Source organism: Sceloporus occidentalis, unplaced genomic scaffold (assembly GCF_023333645.1).
Source record: "Sceloporus occidentalis isolate IW3139 unplaced genomic scaffold, rSceOcc1.0.p SCAF_1, whole genome shotgun sequence".
Classification (NCBI taxonomy): Eukaryota; Metazoa; Chordata; class Lepidosauria; order Squamata; family Phrynosomatidae; genus Sceloporus; species Sceloporus occidentalis.
This window is the reverse complement of record NW_028316981.1, coordinates 122,622,529-122,635,471: the sequence shown is the minus strand read 5'-3', so window position 1 is coordinate 122,635,471 and position 12,943 is coordinate 122,622,529. Positions and strand designations below refer to the sequence as shown.

At 47.9% G+C, this 12,943-nt stretch overlaps 1 protein-coding gene across 1 annotated transcript in view; it reads right to left on the bottom strand.

Moving 5' to 3' along the window:
- LOC149322071 (ubiquitin carboxyl-terminal hydrolase 43-like) overlaps window positions 1-12,572 on the bottom strand; it is a 156,389-nt gene extending 143,817 nt beyond the window's left edge. The window contains exon 1 of the mRNA XM_089522991.1: window positions 11,892-12,572. Within this exon, the coding sequence (XP_089379117.1) occupies window positions 11,892-12,572 (681 nt within the window). The remainder of the gene's footprint in view (window positions 1-11,891) is intronic.
- Window positions 12,573-12,943: the final 371 nt, after the last annotated feature.

Genomic DNA, 12,943 nt, shown 5'->3' with positions numbered 1-12,943 from the left:
CAATCTCACAACAGGCTGAATCAACAGGCACCTGAACTTAGCAAAGAGGAGCTTCCCATGCATCCTCCCTCTGTCTGATTGGTCCAGATATTATGCTAGGACAATGTGAACTATTTTAGGCATCAGACGTCCAGAATAGGCCAGACTGGGTTTGCCAGTCATTTGTAGGAACTACTGAAGGAAGGAGAATGGCTCCAGGAGGTTGTGCAAGACAGGGAAGGAAGATAATCTGCACAAGCTTTGGATGTAATTTATTATTCATGTCTCTCTCACCTCACAGCATTCTAGACTGAAAACATCCATAAGAAATCATCAGTTGGCGGGGGGGGGGGGGGGGATGTGAGAGAGAGAGGTGTTTGCCTTCAAGTTGTTTCTGACTTATAGCAACTCTAAGACGAACCTATCATAGGGTTTTCCTGACAAATTTCTTCAGTGTGGGTTTGCCACTGCCATCCTCTGAGAAAGTTTGACTTGTCCAAGGTCACTCAGTGAGTTTAAATGGCTAAGCCAGGATTCGAATCCTGGTCTCCATAATCATAGTCCAATGCTCAAACCCCTACACCATGCTGGCTCTCTTGAATAGTACAAGCCATTTTGCTTCCTAAGGCAAGGTGCCTCTCACCCAGTTCTACCTTCAGGAGGTGACTGAGCTGGCAGTTGAATCTTTACTTGGTGGGTCAGCATCCTCTAGCACATCTGAGGGCAGCCAGCTAGTATGGGGAAACAAGGAAGGAAGGCTGCCTGGAACACATAACTCCACAGAGTGAAAAAGCCTGGTAGTGGCCACCATTCTGCTCTACGACACCCAGCACCTGCCCTCTGACTTCCTCAGGAAGCTGGCTATTCAGGACTGGGCAGTTTCACTCATGGTATCCAAACCACAGAACACCCTCCAAAGAAATATGAAGCTAAGCTTTATGGAACTGCTTTTTAAACTGTTTATTTCCTATGCCTTTCCCGAACGGTTTCCATCACTAGTATTTAATGCTGCATTGTTTTGGCTTTAATGTACTGTGTTATTTATTACTGTTTATGATTTTTATGGATTGTTGTATGCAGGGTACATGTTTATTAAATGGACAAACAAGCGAATAAATCAAATTAGCATGTAAATGCATGCCACAAGATCCCCTGATAGCCAAATTTTGTATTAATGGATCATAAGCTGAACATAAACTTAACAGTGAGGTTACTGAAAAAATGAATGAATTCTTAGGCTACACTGTATAGCATAGTATCCAGGTCCCAGGAACTAAGGGTGCATCTACAGTGTAGAAATAATGCAGTCTGACACCACTTCAATTGCTATTGCTCCATAGTATAGAATCCTGGGATTTTTGTTTTGTATTGTGAGGCACTAGCACTTTTTGGCAGAAAAGGCTAAAGGCCTTTAAACCTACATATCCCAGGATTCCATAGGATGGAGCTACAACACTTATACTGGTGTCAAATTGCATTATTTATGCAGTGCAGATGCACCCTAAGAGAGCCTATACAGTCATTCCTTTTGATGTGATCTCAATGGCCCCTATTATTGGAGAGAAATAGCAGAGCCATGCAGACTTCGCCTGACCCCACCATCATGCACCACAGCAGCCCACCCTAATGTTGTCCATGCACTGGGGAAAGGTTTGCTTGATATTACAGAATACAATCATTTGTTAGAGTCTGATACACTCAGAGATTCAGCTCACAGGCATGGACAACAGTGGAGAAGAGCAAGTATAGGAGGTGACAATGAGGGCAAGCACACAAGGCCCCACCACGCATGCGCGCGCAAACACACACACCTCTCAGACTGCATGGAGAAAAATGTCTGAGTTAGGGCTACAGCTCTGCTCTGTTCTGGTCAGGATCTATTTGATGTACAGTGCTACATTTTAAGAAAGATATTTAACAAAATGGATCACATCCAGAGAAGGGAAACCAGTATGGTGAGCAGCTGGAAAGCAAGTTGTTGGCAACCAGGATGGCGAGCAGCTGGAAAGCAAGCAGCTGTTGAATGAGCCATGTGTTTTTAGCCTGGAGAAGAGGAGATGAAGGGGAGACAAGGCAGCAGTCTTCAGATATCTGACACAAGAGGGCAGGGCTAGAACCAATGGGTAGATATTTCAAGGAAGACTATCTCCCCTAAACATTAGGACAGACTTATTAACAGTAGGATCTTCTCAGTGATGGGACAGACTAACTTGGGAAGTGGTGTGTTTAGAGGCTGGGCAACCATCTATCAGGAATGTGGTAGCTAATGTATGAAGTGTAGATCCTATCCTGAGCAGTGGATTTCACCCTCCAAGACCCCTTCCCTGTGGCTCAACCAGAAAGCACTCTGCACAGAGAAGGAAGGTGCTCTTAGCCATTCCAGACCACTGAGTTTCCCTTGCAAATTACTCTCTCCAAGTCCCCACTCCCAAGGACAAAATCCTCACTGGGTGTTTGCAAACATGCAGCAGAAAACTGATGGAACCATAAAAGGGTTAAGTGTACCTTCTCTTTCTCTCTCCTGTGCTCTCCATCCACTGCTCCCCACCCATGGCTGACCAACCAATCTGCATGCACAAACATCTTCTGTCTGGCTTTTGTTAAACCTATGCTCCTCAGCCCTTAGTGCTGCCTACTGACCAGCAACCCTTGGCAACTACAACGAAGAAATGCCTAGTTAGGTTTCCCACTGGATGTTTCCACAGGCTCCACACTAGCAATGCAGGAAAGTGCATACAGCCTTCTTTTTCATAATTCCTAAAAATTGCAGAACACACATCAGGTGGACGCAGTAGCCCTTTTACTTCATCTTCAAAATTTGAACAAAACCTCCACCATTGGAATAGCATAGAGCAGTGGTTCCCAACCTGTGGGTCGGGACCCCTTTGGGGGTCGAAGGACCCTTTCATGGGGGTCACCTAAGACCATTGGAAAACACCTATTTAATTACAGTTATGAAGTAGCAACAAAAATAATTGCATGGTTGGGGGTCATCACAACATAAGGAAGTGTATTAATGGGTCGCAGTATTAGGAAGGTTGGGAACCACTGGCATAGAGGAATGTGTAAATCAATTGGTACATGCAGGAATTTCATGCTAAAAATACACTGCAGTTGGGAAGTGCTAACTCTGAGAACATTGAAAGGCTCAAAGGAGTGTGTAGGATAGGTCAGGAAAGTAGGAAAGAGGGGAAAATCGTATTTCCTTTCTTTTTCTTAAATTATTTTGTTCGTTACATTTATATCCTTTCTTTCTCAAGCTCTAGGAAATGTATACAACCTCCCTCCTTGTTTTTATCCTCACCACCACCGTGTTAGGCTGAGAAAAGGAATGACTGGCACAGAGACCTTCATGGACAAACAAAGGTTTGAAGCCAAGTCTCTAAGTTCCTCAAGATTCTTAGCCATCACACAGTGGAGCTTTTTAAAAAAATGCCCTGACTTTAAAATGCTGCCGCAAAGCAAGAGCATTAGACATTAAAAGGGGGGGCAGGGGGCCTTCAGACCCAGTTCTGCTTTTTAGGGGGGTTAAAAAGAGTGTTGCAAAAACAAGGCAGCTGATTCTATACTGGGACCAATAGCTCAGTGGCAAAGATCACTCCCTCCCTGCAAACTGTAGTCTCTCTCATCTCCTCTCCACCTGCCCATTAGGAACAAAGTAGAACAGAACAAAAAGGTCTTATCTTGTCCTTCCCAGGCCAGCTTCCAGGTTAAGGTTACCAAACAGACTCCCTGCAGCAATCCATTCCCAAGTGACTACACAACAAAAGGTTGTGGGGGGAGTGTTCAGTGTGGCTGTTTCATGCCCATTTTTTAAAACTGGCAGTAGTGAGAGAGAGAGAGAGAGAGAGAGATTCCAGTGGAACTGGAAAGGAACAGAGTTTGGTTTCATGGGAATGTGAAATTGTGACAGCACCCCTGCTGACACAAGAGAAATTTTCTCAACAGGACTCTCTATTCTCTCCTGTACAGTCTCCTTCCCGGAGTCCTTTGCTGCCATGCTGTTTCCTAGAAACCCAGCCTGCTGCACACACATCCCTACTTCACATCACAATAAACAGAGGCACTTCTGAAAGCCAAAGTGCCCTCCCCAACTAACAGCTACAAACGTGAAATGTTGATAAAGACTGGTCAAGGGTCGAACATGTTGCTCTCTTTCAGATTTGTGGAGAAGGGATGCAGATCTGGGAGAAGATTTTAATCCCCTGATGCATCAGTGCACACACGGCAAATGTTTATTACTTGTGGAAGAAACTGTCCAACCCACACCACTATTCCAGCAATCAGGAACACCTGACTATCTTTTGATTATTTCAGAAATGGGGGAATTGTGTCATACATTCAAACTGTGCACTGTTATATATTAACATTTTATATTGTTATATCTATATTCACATTTCATATCAAGTCCCTAAGGAAGTTATTTCTTTTCACATCTCACTTTCCATATTCCATACTCTTGTATGGAAGGGTTCCCCCACTCTATTAGAAAAGCATATCACCACTCCAGCAGAGAAATGTCTACGAGAAGCTGGTGAGTGTCCAGTAGGGCAGCAAGCATGGAGTAGGCAGGACTGATGTTATCCCTGAGCATCATTCTGGTGACTCCACATTGTGGCTGGCTGGGGACTGTGTAAATTGACTTCAAGGCAAACCTGCAAGTGAAATAAGACTAGGTGATATACAAGTGCTTTTTAGAAAAATTCTCTGAAGTTCCATCTGTGATGGTTGGTTCAAAAATGTGTACATGGGAACCAGCAATCCCAGACTGAGCCTATGAACATCTACACAGAGGAAAGTCATATAGTTAGCCCCTCCACATTTGCAGATTTGACCTTTGCGGATTTGATTATTTGCTTCTCTAAGCGTCTGTAGGTCATCTAGCATGATGCTATGATCAACTTCTGGCAGATGTTGACCACAGAGGTGCACTGGAACTGGAGATTACTAGAGAGGTGTTCTCTTAGGTAAAAAGAATAGACTTTTTAAAAAAAAATATTTGCAGGTTTACCACATTCAAAAAAAGGACATTGAGAAACTGCAGTGTGTCCAAAGGAGGGCGACTAAAATGGTGAAAGGTCTGGAAACCATGCCCTATGAGGAACGACTCAGGGAGCTGGGGATGTTTAGCCTGGAGAAGAGAAGGTTAAGAAGTGATATGACAGCCCTATTTAAATATTTGAAGGGATGTCATGTTGAGGAGGGAGCAAGCTTGTTTTCTGCTGCTCCAGAGACTAGAACACGGAACAATGGATGCAAGCTCCAGGAAAAGAGATTCCACCTCAACATTAGGAGGAACTTCCTGACAGTGAGGGCTGTTCGACAGTGGAACAAACTCCCTCGGAGTGTAGTGGAGTCTCCTTCCTTAGAGGTCTTTAAACAGAGGCTGGATGGCCATCTGTACGGGATGCTTTGATTGAGATTTCCTGCATGGCAGGGGATTGGACTGGATGGCCCTTGTGGTCTCTTCCAACTCTACGATTCTATGATTCTATGAATGTGGAGGGACCATTATACTGTGTTCAGTGGGACTCATTCCATCCCAAGTAACTAGCCAAAGAACTACCACCTGATTTAAAAAAAAAATTAATCCCATGCCTGTTCAATATTATAAGACTACTCCTCATCAACAGAAAACTCAAATGCATTTGCTCTATATCATCTCTGGAAATCAGGGCGCAACATAATTATTATAGATGAAACATTCCCTCATAACTACTTTCCAAAAAAATAGGAAATAGAAGGATGTGGTAGATAAAAGAGGAATAAGAGGAGGGGGGGCATGAGTAGGTAGAAGAGCAACAAATGTATGTAGTGCTTCCAAATGTTCAAAGCAATCTAAATACATTAGTTTTTTAAATACACTGTAATGTGTATTTACAACATTACACTGTAAAACAACCCTGCAAGGTAGAGCTCAGTAGTACTATCTCCATGTTTCAAATAATAACCTAACACTGAAAGTTAATGACATCTGGGAGAGGGGAGTGCCGCAAGAGGAGAAATCTAATTCATTATGGAAGTGTTCCAGTGTTGTTTAGTGGTTTGAGCATTGAATTATGACTTTGGAGACCAGGACTCAAATCCCTGCTTGAGGATAAAAACCCACTAGGTGACCTTGAGCAAACCACACTCTCTTAGCCTCAGAGGATGGCAATGACATACCTCCTCTGAAGAAATGTGCAAAGAAAAGGCTTAGGGTCACCACAAGTCAAAAATGATTTGGAGGCACACAACAAATTCCAAATTCCACATCCTTTCTCTATTAGGAGCCTGCCCACCTAGGCTTAGATTTTCAGGGAGACCATTCTCTTGGTCTTGCCAACATGAGAGGCACCAGTGGTGAAAATGTGAGAGGGCGATCTACAAGCTGCTCTACAAGCTCCATCAGTACGTGAAGATCCAGTTTTTTGGCACCTGACTGATTCATGCAGAAGTGGCAGTACTTTGTTCTCTTTATGTGGGTTATCTAAATTGCTTTTAATTTGACTGTTGTTTTTATCTGATAATTTCTTGCTGTTTTAACTTTATAACTTTATTTCATTTTAATTTGAATGCAGATTTTTAAAAATCTTGTTATGAGCTATTTTGAGTCTCTGTTAGAGGAGGAAAGAAATCCACACACACCTCCCAATGCCACAGTTTACAGCCTACCTGACATCCTTACCTACAGGTGCTGCATTTACAGCCTGGGACGACATGGTGAAAGTCTCATGAAGCACCACATCCAGCTGCCTCACCAGGACATGGCAAAGTGCAAAGTACTGCAAAAGCAAAAAACACCTGAACAAGTACAGGCAGCAGCATCCTCTACCTGCCAGATCACCATAGACCAGGAATCCAAATCCTCCACAGAAAATACAAACTTCCCTGGCATGATGCTAGCAACTAGCTCACAGTGAAGTATAAATAATATAAAACAGTACAGAAGTTTGTACATTTATTATTAAGCAAACCAGCATGGAGTACAGCTATCTTACACATGTGCATATTGCATCACAAGAATCTGAGAAGCTCACCTTTCAAAAGGAAAAAGAATTGAATTTTCTAGTCTTCCTGGTTTAAGGGGGAAAGGGGGAATGGAAAGGAAATCCTTCACACATTCAGTCCACTCATCTTTTTCAGTTTTAACTCAGCATGTGATGACTAGTAAATCAGCATGTGAATAGATACCACCAAAAGCTGGGGGATATTAGGGAACATGGAAGTATTTGTTAGGGATTTCTTAATGTTGCAGTTATCAAGGGAAGAGTATCCTAGGCCCTGTTTCTTTCCACCTGCACATGCATTGCTCTTCAAACCCAACTTTTCCCACGCTTCCTTCCAGCAAAAGCTTCCACAACTGCAAATCTGATCCAAAAATGTTCAATAAACTGACTAGAGTTAAATAACTAAATAAACATAGAAATGTGTATAGAATCCACTTTAAAGTTGAACACCAATACAACATTTTGCTTCATATTCTGCTCTGTAAATGTATCACCAGCATAAGCTGCTATCTGTGTTTTTACAAGCTAGCACAAAATGACGTGTGGCAGGATCCTGAAGAGACCTGGGGTTCCTCCTTAACAAACAGACACCTTGCATGGCAATCAAAAGAAAAATAAACACACAGGCAAATGAAGCAAAAACCATTTCACTCCTGACAGTGGTTGCTGTGTCAACGCGGAGAGAGAGCGGGAGGCGCGCACACACACACACACACACACACACACACACACCATCCTGGTAATCAGCAGCAACTGTCAAAGAGCTGAATAAGTAACATGAGATTTTGCCAAAGCCTTGGCTCAGGCATTTCCTTCAAACTGACTCTGACAGCTAGCAGCCAAACGTGAGCATTGGAGACAGAAAAAGCTCACCTCCAGAAGAAATCCAATCTGTCAACAAGAATGACCAGATAATAACTTCAAACCACCAATAGAAAGGATCTTGGCCCACAGGGCCTCCTAATCCTAGCTCCCAGAGGTCCACTTTTCAAAGAAAAGCATAGCACTAAAGACAAAAACATCTTCACCAGGACCTCCCCAGCCACCTTCAAAGGCTACAATCAGAACTCCTTCCCCCTAGAAGAGAGAAGCCCATTCTTCTTTGCTTCCAGTCAACCTGCTCATCCTTTTCTTCAGAAATTTATACAGAGCAAAGGCTGGCTCAACACACTGATCTCAGCTCAGCATGCTGGTAATGTGGTTTTGTAGTCCCATCTCATCATTTATTACAATTCCTGATCTTCAGAGCTGGAGGGAGCCTTTTTGCATGCAACACCCAAGACTTCTCCCCACCCTGAGAAAGTGATTTTAGACTGCGGGTTGATGTGCAGATGGCCATACTCTGTAGATGAATAGAAACATGTGGATCTGGCAAATTCTTCCTTTCTTTCCAGATGTACCTTACATATTGAAGAAACAGCAGGCACAAGAGCTGCCCCTCAGAGTTCATTTATCCTTCTGAGTTTCCCTTCTGCATCGATTTTCTTCTCACACTGGGTAGCATCAACCCAGCTCACAGTGCAATAGCCAGGGCTGAAACACCTGTGTGCAGAGCATTCAGGCAGATTGGTGCTATGGGGATCTCTGCCAAAAGTAGTATAGCTATTGGGGGGGGGGGGACAAAATGAGGGCATTGCCCCTCAAATAAGACTTTCCCCCTCAAAAAAAGTATTCTTTACCCGCCCACCGCTCCATGCCCAATTTCTAAGGACGATATCACATAACTGAAATTGGAAGTATAATACAGTGTCATCCTGAATGCAATCATTGCGCGAAAGGTTACAACACGCGATGGCTGGCACTCCAAACGCAATCATGTGTCAATCCACAGTTAAGTAAATTTGGTGAACTAGCGAAGTCACAAACCCTATTCCTAGGCAACTTCGCACTCAGTGCGCTGCTGTTTGGTGTGATGTGCATGTCTCCTTTGGCCCTGGTTTCCCCCCCCCCATCTGGAAGGGGGGGTTCCCATGAAGCCATGCTGCAATTCCACTTCAATTTTGCTTCCGCTTGTCCTTCAGCATTGCTGAGGGGGGGCTGCTGCCTGCTATTTAAGAGGCATGGACCCGGAGCTGTTGGATAACCATTATATTCACGTTTCAGCATGACAAGAGTGAATATATGCTCGTTTTAACGTGAATAGAGCATGTTCTTTCAACCATTCTTCCCATCCCCCCTGCAACTTCTTTTGTAAATTGTGGGGTTCCTTGGTTCCTCTCTCTCTCACTCGCCTAAATATGCTATGCTCCAGTCATCTGGAGCCTCCCTGAACATGCGCAAGGGTCCCGATTCACAATTAAGAACCACCGATGTGATAGCTTACTTTGCACAGAATCTGGGTTGTGTTCGGGGAAGCCATTACAGTGAATTTAAGGTGTGATAAGTAATTGAATTGGCCTCGCTATCTTCTCTTTCGAAATTGAGAGCCTCCCGTCCTGTTTGATAAACTCCTAAGCACTGCATTAACTGAAAATTTCAATAGAGCATTTAGAATTAGAGTTCAAGCTTCCAAAGCAAAAGGGAAGACAAAGTTACCAAGGGAATGTGAACATGCCAAATCATTCCTACGTGTGAAAGATTTTGAGTGTCTCACTCTCAGCAATGTTAGAAATTTAGGGACTGAAGAAAAATGTCATTGGGGAGCAGAATTCTTACAAAAGGGGTAACGCTCTCATTTTGTCCTGATGCGGTACAAGAAGGAAAAACACACACCCCAAAACAGTTCTGGACTTCTTTCCTACTGGCATCCAGAAACAAGAAACAGAGCTGAGACCAGCACAGTGCTCCACACCAGTGCTTCCCAAACTATCCAGTGTGGCACATCAACACACACACCCCAACCAGTACCATATTTGTACCAAGTCATTATCATATTTGCTAGTTTCCTTGAAATTTACCCCAGATCAAAGGCTTGCGGACCAGCACTGGTTGACGAATCACTACTTTGACAGCCCTCCTTTATTATAATAATAAGATTGGGAGTCAGTTGTGTGTGTATTGGTTTCTCTACTCTCTCTTTCCCACCTGCTGGCAGGCATGCCTCCATGACTGTGACTAGAGCAAAGTGGGTTTTAGGAGAAGAAAGGGAGGGAGGTCCAAAGCGGAGCCATAAACTTCAAGGCCCACCCAAATGTAGTAAGTAGGTCCCTCCACTGCACCACCATCATCACCTGCAATCTCTCCCCTTGACACTGACCAGGAGAGAGAGAGAGAGAGGGAGGGAGAGAGAGAAGGCAGTTTGGGAGTAGCAGCCCAGAGAGTCAAACATGACACCTTTCATTAGTCTCTCTCTCTCTGCTCCATGGTCCAACATACAAGTGTCATCCCTCTGTTATCTTCTCCAGATGCAAGACTTCCTCAAGATACAGATCCTCGGGCTGAGGGCAAGGATGGAGTCGCCTGTCCCTCTGTAGGTCAGCACACAAAACCCATGGGAACAGCATGGAAGAGAAAGCAGACCCAGCCACTCTAGTGAGAACCCACTATTGACCTCTCAGATCACAGGGCTTCTCCCACAAACTCTGATCACACAGAATCACAGAGTTGGAAGAGACCCCCAAGGGCCATCCAGTCCAACCCTATTTTGCCATGCAGGAAGACACAGTCTACACACACACACACACACAACCCCACAGGCTCAGTTTAAAGACCTCCAAGGAAGGAGTGTGTTCCGCTGTCGAACAGCCCTTACTCTCTGGAAGTTCCTCCTTAATGTTGAGGAGCTTGCATCCATTGCTCCTTGTACTGTTGTCTGGAACAGCAGAAAACAAGCTTGCTCCCGCCAAAGTATAGGAGCCCCTTTCAAATACTTAAAGAGGGCTGCCATATCGCCTCTTCCACAGGCTAGACATGCTCAGCTGCTCCCTGAGTGGCTTTCTCCTTCCCATCCTTCCCCCGCACCCAGCCTTTCCTGGGGGTGCCCAGGGGTTGTGAAGCCCCTGCCCGGCCCTCCTTTCTCGGGAAGATGGGGAGCCCCCAGAGTCCTTGCAAGAGGCGGGGGCGGCCCAGAGAGGAGGGCAAGCCAGGCCCTCTTCCTCTTAACTCGAACTCTGCCCAGGGCCAGTCTATCTCTATAGGGCGGGGATAGCCTCGGAAAGGGCCACCACATTCCTTCCGTGCCTCAGCATCCACGGGTCACCGCGGAGCCGGCTGGCTTCGTTCCCGCACGCTGAGGTCCAGCAGAGTCTGCCTTATCCCGAAGCAAAAACCTCAGAAGAAGGCAATGGCCAACCCCTCTCTGGAGCAAGCTGGCCAAGAAAACCCCAGCAGAGATCCAGCGTCGACTTGGAGGCACTCCACCAGGAGAAACAGGGGGCACCGATGGGCCGGCCCTCAGAGGCAGCGGCGGGGCGCCTTTCCCCCGGGACCCAGCCCTTGGCCTCCCCGGGAGCAGAGGGAAAGAGGACCGGGGGGCCAGGGCTGGAATCCCGGCCTGACCTCGTTTGTTGTGGGTCTTTCGGGCTGATGCCGGGGAAGGGCCTGGAAGCCATGCCCTATGAGGAACGCCTTAGGGAGCTGGGGATGTTTCATCTGGAGAAGAGAAGGTTAAGAGGTGATATGACAGCCCTGTTGAAGTAATTAAGGAGGGGTCATACTGAGGAGGGGGCTAACTTGTTTTCTGCTGCTCCAGAGACTAGGACCCAATGGAGCAATGGATGCAAGCTGCAGGAAAAGAGATTCCAGCTCAACATGAGGAGGAAGGTCCTGAGAGTAAGGGCTGTCAGACAGTGGAAGCCACTCCTTCCTCGGAGTCTCCCTCCTTGGAGGTCTTTAAGCAGAGGCTGGGTGGCCATCTCTCGGGGCTGCTTTGACTGAGAGTTCCTGCAGGGCAGAAGGGGCTTGGGCTGGATGGCCCTGGGGTCCCTTCCCACTCTCTCAGGCTCAGAGGAGGGCAATGGCCAGCCAAGGCACCCGGGCCCTTACCTTGAAGTCTGCGGAGAGCTGCGGCGTGTACTGGAGGGTCCAGAGGGCGCGGACCAGGGCGGCCAGGTGCCGGGTGACCTCTCCGGCCGTGGCTGCGGGGTCCGGGGGCTGCGGAGGGGGGCAGGGCCCGGGGCGCTGGGGCTGCTGCTCGGGCAGGGCCAGGAGGAGGAAGGCGGCCAGGAGCTCGGTGTGGCTGAGGCACTGGACCACGGCGTTGAGGAAGCAGGTGTTGCCGTGGTTCTTGAGCCCCTGGGCCCCGGGGGTCAGGGGGCTGGCCGAGGAGGAGGCCGAGGAGGACGAGGACCGGGGAGCCGCTGCCGCCGGACTCAGGGCTCCCAGAGAAAGGCGCCCACCGCCGCCGCCGCCGCCTCCTGCTGCTGCTGCTGCTGCTGCTCCTGGGTCGGGCCGCTTGAAGCCTCCCTCGTCGTCCTCCGCCTCGCGGCTCTCCAGGCGCCGGTGGAGCCTCCGGCGCTGCTCCCGACGACGGCGACGCGGGGCCCGCAAACTTTCCAGGAGGCGGCGAGCCAGGCGGCTCAGGGCGCGGGCGGCGCGGCGGCGGACAGCTCCGGCTCCGGAGGAAGGGCGCTCCTTCTCCTTCTCCTCCTCGTCTTCTTTGCCCAGGGGGGGCTCCCCACCGCCGCAGGACCCCCGCCGCTTCCCCTCCGCCTGGAGCCCCGCCATCGCCCCGCCGCGGCGCCCGCCCGCCCGCCCGCCTGCCTCCTCCGCCTCCCTCCGTTGGCGGCGGCTACCTGCGGCCTCCTTCTTGGCTCCCGGCGGGGCTGGGCTCCTGGGCGGAGGAGGAGGAGGAGGAGGAGGAGGAGGAGGGGCCCGGCGGCCTCCCACCGTCGAAGGAGGACGCGCCGCACTCCGAGGAAAAGCTCCCTCCGACCGGAGAGAGGGCAGAGAGAGCCCTCCTGCTGCTGCTGCTGCTCCTTCGTCGGTCTGCCAAGTAGTCCTTTCCAACTTATGGCCACTCCACTGTCAGGCTCCTTCCCCTCAGGAGGCCGAGAGAGTGTGCCCTCAAGTCCTTCCCGACTTATATGGCGGCGCGA